This window comes from Mustela nivalis (genome assembly GCF_964662115.1).
Source record: "Mustela nivalis genome assembly, chromosome: 5".
Lineage (NCBI taxonomy): Eukaryota > Metazoa > Chordata > Mammalia > Carnivora > Mustelidae > Mustela > Mustela nivalis.
In genome coordinates, this window is record NC_139024.1 from 118185181 (window position 1) to 118191852 (window position 6672).

General features: G+C 48.3%; 1 protein-coding gene across 3 annotated transcripts; it reads left to right on the forward strand.

The window, feature by feature from the left end:
• Positions 1–1081: 1081 nt before the first annotated feature.
• LOC309865794 (HLA class II histocompatibility antigen, DM alpha chain) lies at positions 1082–6320 on the forward strand. 3 transcript variants are annotated; one of them, XM_082732630.1, is made up of 5 exons: positions 1082–1283; positions 3237–3521; positions 4103–4381; positions 4611–4739; positions 5090–5359. In XM_082732630.1, exons 1-5 carry the CDS (start codon positions 1196–1198, stop codon positions 5092–5094), a joined length of 786 nt encoding a protein of 261 aa, XP_082588756.1. In that variant the 5' UTR covers positions 1082–1195; the 3' UTR covers positions 5095–5359. The 3 variants fall into 3 exon arrangements, with proteins under 3 accessions (XP_082588756.1, XP_082588755.1, XP_082588754.1); XM_082732629.1 differs by lacking the exon at positions 5090–5359 and adding an exon at positions 5783–6320 and having other exon boundaries at positions 1110–1283; positions 4611–4736; XM_082732628.1 differs by lacking the exon at positions 5090–5359 and having other exon boundaries at positions 1110–1283; positions 4611–4792.
• The last annotated feature ends 352 nt before the right edge of the window (positions 6321–6672 follow it).

A 6672-nucleotide genomic window follows, 5' to 3' on the forward strand; every position in this document is an offset into this window, starting at 1 on the left:
GCCTGGGTGGCTCAGTGGTTTGGGCTGCTGTCTTTGGCTCAGGTCATGATCTCAGGGTCCTGGGATCGAGCCCCGCATCGGGCTCCCTGCTCCGCAGGAAGCCTGCTTCCCTCTCTCTCTCTCTCTGCCTGCCTCTCTGCCTACTTGTGATCTCCGTCTTTCAAATAAATAAATAAAATCTTTAAAAAAAAAAATAAAAAAAAATAAAATAAAAGCCAAATCCTCTTTGTGGTAAAACACAGCCTATGTGATCTGGTTCTTGCTTAAATTTCTAGCTCATCTTGACATTCCCCCACCCACCATTACCAAACAGGGACACAATCAGTAGCCTCTACACCATTCATGTGCAACCACACAGAAGTCTCCAAGAGAAGGAGCTCTGAGTGTCTCTGACCTTCAGGTATTTGCCTGCCCCTTACCCCAGAATGCTTTTCTCTTCCTTCATGTTCTGGGGTCACATTGTTTTTCTTTCAAGATTCTTAGAAGCCTTCACTATGCTCCACCTATTCCTCCACCTTCATTAAGTTACTACTTTCAAAACACTTGGCACATTCTTATTTGAATACATTCCATTGTTGTGTAATGATTTACTCATTGTTTCCCCACCCCACCCCCACCCCACCCCACTAGACTTTAAGGTCTTTGAAGGCAGGATTACCCTTTATTCATCTTTGTATTTCTAGGCCTGGACCCAATACTAGCACTTATTAAAGTTTCCATGTATTTCTGCGAATGAATTAGAGCTAATGCCTGAGGAATACCTCTGAGAGAGAGAGAGCAGGAGGGTGCCGCAGGGAGGAGGAGGCGGGGTCTGAAGAGCCTTGGGAAGTTTGCTGTGGGAAGAGGAGCGTGCCCACTGCAGCGTTCCGCCAGGAGGTGGCGCTGCTCTGAAGAGGCCATTACCTAGGTTACAGGCTGAAGCCTACAGCTTGGTACTGAAGAGGGATTCCCAGCAGGAGGCAGACGTCCTTCCATGGTCTTCCCTGCCCGGTGAAGAGCCAAGTCTTGAGGAGGTTGCTCGCACCGTGTCTTTCCCCAGCAACTGATGATGTTAAACCCTCCGCTTCTGTGATTGGTTTAGCCAAATGATAAGGGCAACTATTGGAAGCAGCTGGCGGAACAGGATCTGGGGAAGGAGTTTGGAGCCCTGGGTTAGCTGGTTGGTAGCTCTGAGCCCACGGTGTGGTGTGAAGCTATGGATCAGGAGCGGAGGCGGGGAGCTGCACTGCTAAGGCTGTTACACCTGCTGTGGCTGCTGCCCTACTCCCGGACCGCCCCTGAAGGTATGACAGTGATGAAGTCCCAGAACCTAAGTCAGGTTCGGTGGGGTGAGGAGGTTCGGAGCCGACGACTAAAGAAAGAATTCTTAAGACGTCATTGGTGCAAAATGGTGGTTTATTAAAGCACGGGGACAGGGCCCGTGGGCAGGCAGAGATGCGGCTGCCGCCCCGGGTTGGTAGGAGTGGCTGGTTATATACACAGGAGTTGGGTAGGTGAGGACAAAGGGGTGTTCAGAAGGGCTTTTGGGGCAAATAATACTATCAGGATATTGAAGGCTTAGTTGTTATCAAGTAAAGACAATTGGGAGTCTCCCGGTGGAATGTTACATTCCTGCTATCAAGCATCCTTGTTAATGAGATTTAGGTTTAGAAGAAATTTAACTTTATTTACTTTTCCTTCCACCTCCGCCTCCTTAGGTTTTATGGAGGGGAGGGTGACATTTGACTTGAAAAACTGAGTTCTGTGTCCTTGGAGATTGGGCTATTGATAAGGTAACTTCTTTGTTGTAATCTCAAAGAAATTTGCAAACCAAGGGAGACTCCTGTCTTGCAGGATTGTGATCTCAGCAAGTTAACTATTTATCACTTTATGGCAGTCAGGGGTGCCTGAGGAATGCTACACCTATGGAGGGGAGCGGATGAAGAAAGGGGGGGGGGGTTGCAAGGCGCCAGCTCTTGCTTTGTCCTCGGCCAGCCTCCTGCTCCCTCATCAACAGTACTTCTCCTTTACTCCAGTCCCCACAGGTTAGAGCCTAGGGAGGCACCCATAGCATTGGAAGCCTTCTTTGCATTTGAAGCCTTGTAAGTGGCGGGAAGTACTCTGAAGTAGTGGAAACAATAGCAGAACTGGGAAAGAGATCAACTATGGATGGATGGCAAGCAATATCACTTAAGCCCACTTAAGACAATTTCTTGAAACAGAGATTATTATATCCATTCTACAGATGGGAAAAAAATGAGACTCAGAGACTCTAAGGAACACGGTCAAGTTCACACAGCTGGAAGGGGGCAGAGCTGGGATTTGAACAAAGCAAATGTTATTTCACTGTCCTATTTAGTTGTCTACTCTGCACTCTGTCATCAACTCACTTTGCGGTTCTTGGAAAGTCTCTTAACTTTATTGGTCCTTCGTTTCCTTCTTTGTAAAGGACAGGAATGAATGGAAGGATAATCTGGAAGATCCCTTTTCCTACATGTATCTATTTCTAGGTATTGAGTACTGGGTAGAAAGTTTCCTGCTAGTGTTGTGTGCGTGTGTGGGGGAGATTCTTGCCGGGAGTTTTAAAGAATAGAGATTATTTCCTGCAACTTTGGGTCCCCCAGTCCTGTCATTGCAGGAGCAATGAAAACGTGAAGACGTTTTCAGAGAGGTTTGGTGCTAATGAAGTGTCTAAAGAGACGCCTGGAGATTGTTTTTTTCAACTTACCATGTTGTCTGTGGGTAAGATGGGCAGTGTCATCTGTGGCTTGGGGAGGCCATGACCATTCCTTTACCCTCCCTTCTAAGTCTGGGGAAGCCATCCAAGGCCTTCATAAGTCAGTACGGTGGCCTTCTGGGAATTAGACAAAGATATATTTTTTTGGGAGGATGCAGCCCTTGCCAGGATGTCTGGCTTGGTGAGTAGAGTGAAGGCGAGATTTCAATTTCCAAATACTTCCTTGGCCAGATACCTCTGTGCAGCACATAAACACAAAACCAACACTGGGACTCCGAATCTGTCACTTTAGACAGTAGACCTTTTTTTACTTTTTAGGACTTTAGACAGTTGGCTTTTCCGTGGGCAGGGGAAGATTGGAGACATGCTGTAATGTCCTCTTTTCCCCCGGGGAGGGAGAGCCTAAATAACAGACACAAGGAAAGGTTACACCCCAACCCTACTGCCTGCAGCATGCTATTTTCTAAGCTAAAGAGGAGAAGCAGAACCCCTTCCCTGACCCGGCCTGTCTCCTCTGCAGGTCCTACTCCAGCGTGGCGGGATGAACTGCAAAACCACACATTCCAGCACACAATGTACTGCCAGAACTGGAATCCCAGCATCGGCCTCTCGGAAGCCTATGACGGGGACCAGCTCTTCTCCTTCGACTTTTCGCAGAACACCCGAGTGCCTCGCCTGCCTGAATTTGCTGACTGGGCTCAGAAGCCAGGAGATACTTCCACCATTTTCTTTGACAAAACATTCTGCCAGTCTATGATCCAGGAAATAGGACCACACCTCGAAGGGCAAATCCCTGTGTCTAGAGGTCAGGTGTTTCTGGGGGTGGAGGAAGGGGTACACCCTTAACCTCCTCTACCTGTATGCTGAATTCTTCCCTTTCACACCAGCCCCCTCATCTAATGCCTTCTGGGTCTCTCTGCGCCACCTATGGTCTGCACTGTTTTCGCTGTGGACAAAGCCATGTGCCTAGGACATAGTAGGTGTTTAGAACTATTTGTTTTGAACTTGATGAACTCAACAGGGACCAATTGATGCCTGCTGAATATTGATTAGAGCTTGCCAGTCACTATGCTCAGTAGGATGGAAGGGGAGAAAGGAAATATCCGGTGATGTGCTTGTGTTTCAGTAAGAAGACAGCATGTGATTAGAGGCCCATGTGAGGTCTAGCGAGGAAGCCCTGCAGGAAGTCAGTGTGGAGGGTCCCAGAGTGGCCTGGGTCTGGCCCTGCCTCTAGGTTCAGGTCTGGTTCTTGCCTGGAAGAAGACCACCCTCAGAGCCCCAGCTCCTTCCTCATCTCTTCTCCCAAATCTGCCCTCGCCTCTGTATGCCATGCCCCTTCCAAACTCGGGGGTACTTCTAAACTCGTTGCCTTGATCCTCTCACCAGGGTTTCCTATTGTTGACGTGTTCACGCTGAAGCCCCTGGAGTTTGGCAAGCCCAACACGCTGGTCTGTTTTGTCAGTAATCTCTTCCCACCCACATTGACGGTGAACTGGCGGCATCACTTGGAGCCTGTGGAAGGAATCGGGCCCACTTTTGTGTCCGCGGTTGATGAACTCAGCTTCCAGGCCTTTTCTTACTTAAACTTTACACCAGCACCCTCTGATGTTTTCTCCTGCATCGTGACTCATGAGATTGACAGCCACACAGTAGTTGCCTATTGGGGTGAGAACTTTGTCCTCGGACACCTGCTTCCTTTGGGTGGTGAAAAAGGATAGACCCATGGGAGGGCCTTTTCTCTACTTGGGCTTCGTTGAAGTCTATTCTCACTCTGGGCAACTTCAATTTTTCATGCCTCAGTTTCTCCTGTTTCATCCCAGACACCATTTAATTCCCCTGGGTGGGGGGCTCACTGACCAAGTCTCCAGACTGAACTGCTCCCCGTTTTCTCCAGTGCCTCATAATGCGCTGCCTTCTGATCTTCTGGAGAATGTGCTGTGTGGTGTGGCCTTTGGCCTGGGTGTGCTGGGCATCATTGTTGGCTTAGTCCTCATCATCTACTTCCGGAAGCCTTGCTCAGGTGGTACGTTGGGGTATCTGGAGTGTGTGGGTGAACCATGAGGACCACATACAGTGGGACATGTGGGGGGCATGCGGGGGGTCATCCTGTGGTATGGGAAGGCCTTTGGATGCAGAGGCCTGAATCAGGCACCATGGAGACACTCTTCTGGTTGGGGTCCCCGTTATGCACACACGCAGTTATGGGATCACGGGCGTGGCTTTGAGTGGGAGAGGAGTGATATGGGGGAGCTGTAGGAGGGATGCTTGGAGAGATCAACTTCTCCAGGATATGCGGCAGACAGGGAGGCGAGGGACCTTTAGACAGGAGGGGAATTCCCCTGATGGCTTCCCTCCATCCCTCTCTCTCCTCAGATTGATTCTTCCTGACCAGAGTCTGGTGCCAGCAGTGTCAACCTTGCATGCATCGGGAGCTCAGGTTTCCCGCATCCCGCCCAGGATCTGATCGCTCCTCAAGGCAGGAGTCCCTGGGACCGCCCCAAGGGTGTGCGCATGCGCATTTGTGCAGGTTTCTCAGCTGGGGGCTGTGCTGTCCCCAGGCTTGAACCCAAGAGAAACCCAGAGTGGCTTTTCTATCAGGACCACATCCCTTCCCACTTCAGGGCAATAAATCTTATTTCTTAATTTTGCGTGGGTTGTCATTTCAAATCCAATATGCCTTAACCTGAACGAGGCTTGCCCTAGTTAGGGAGGAAAATGGGAAAATCCCTAATGCCTCTCTGACTCCTGTTCCTTGGTCTCAGCACCACACCACCATATGATGACTTTCACTCCTAATAGTTTGGCAAAATACGTGAAAAAGAGGGCAGGTCTACTTTCTGATAATCTGCTCACAAAATGGTGGAGGAGGCTGATTGCGGATTTTTTTTTTTTTTTCTTTTCATTTTACTGTCTGTGGAAATGTTTATGGCTAGTAGAGGCTGCCTTGAGAAATATGTAACTCCTTTCAACCTTCACCATAGCGGGGAAACCAGGAACTCAGGAGTGGGGAAAAAAAGAGCTTTCAAATGCTGTTCTAACTCAGTCCTGTCGGTTCTGTGAAAACAGTGTATTCAAGCTCCTGAAGCGAAGTGAGAACAGCCTGGAAGGGCCCACAATTCACGTGTTCCTCCAAGTGACTTCTTGTTGGGCTGGAGTGGATTATCCAAGGAGAACCTGAGGTGGTGTGCCCTGAGCAGAAGCGAGGGTAGGGGTCACCTGATTACTGCTGGTAAATTACTTTGCAGATGCGTTGTGTCTTGCCTTCCTGAGGGTTTGGGAATTGCTTTGGAGGAGGGGGTGGTGTTAAAGTCAAGAGTGAAATATTTTGGTATTGGTGAGAGAGCCAATGTTCTTCACATTGTACCAGAATCGGATCTAAGGGGAAAGATCCAGTTCCCAGGAGCTGGCACCTCCTCTAAACCATCTCATTTCTAATAGCAGCAGGCTTCCTGCTTAACAGTATCCTCTCAGGAACCAGACTGCTGTGGATTCAATTGTAACTGTCAAATTTTAGCTGTGTGCCCTTGGACAAGTTACTTAACCACTCTGTGTGTTGATATTATTTTCTGCAGAAGGATAATGATAATAAAGGTGTTCACCTTAATAGGGTTGTTTTGAAACCTAAATATGTTAATTTCTGTAGAATGCTTAGAACAGTGTTTGGCACATGGAAAGCTGATCAATACTTAAGCAAGAATTTCCACAGAGGAACTTTAGCGGCATCACTGACTTCTTTCTCTTTTCTGGAACCCACTTCGAATCTACATTCAAGTATTGTATTTTCTCCCTTTTGAGATATTTTTCTTTTTCTTTTCTCTTTACTATTCTACAGCTCTCTCTCCACTTTGTAGTTCTTCCTGATTCCTATCTATTCTCCAGCTTACCCAGAAATTTCCTGCCGGTCATGTCTTCAGACTGCTTTTAGACAGATCTTAGACAAGTCACATCCCCTCTAT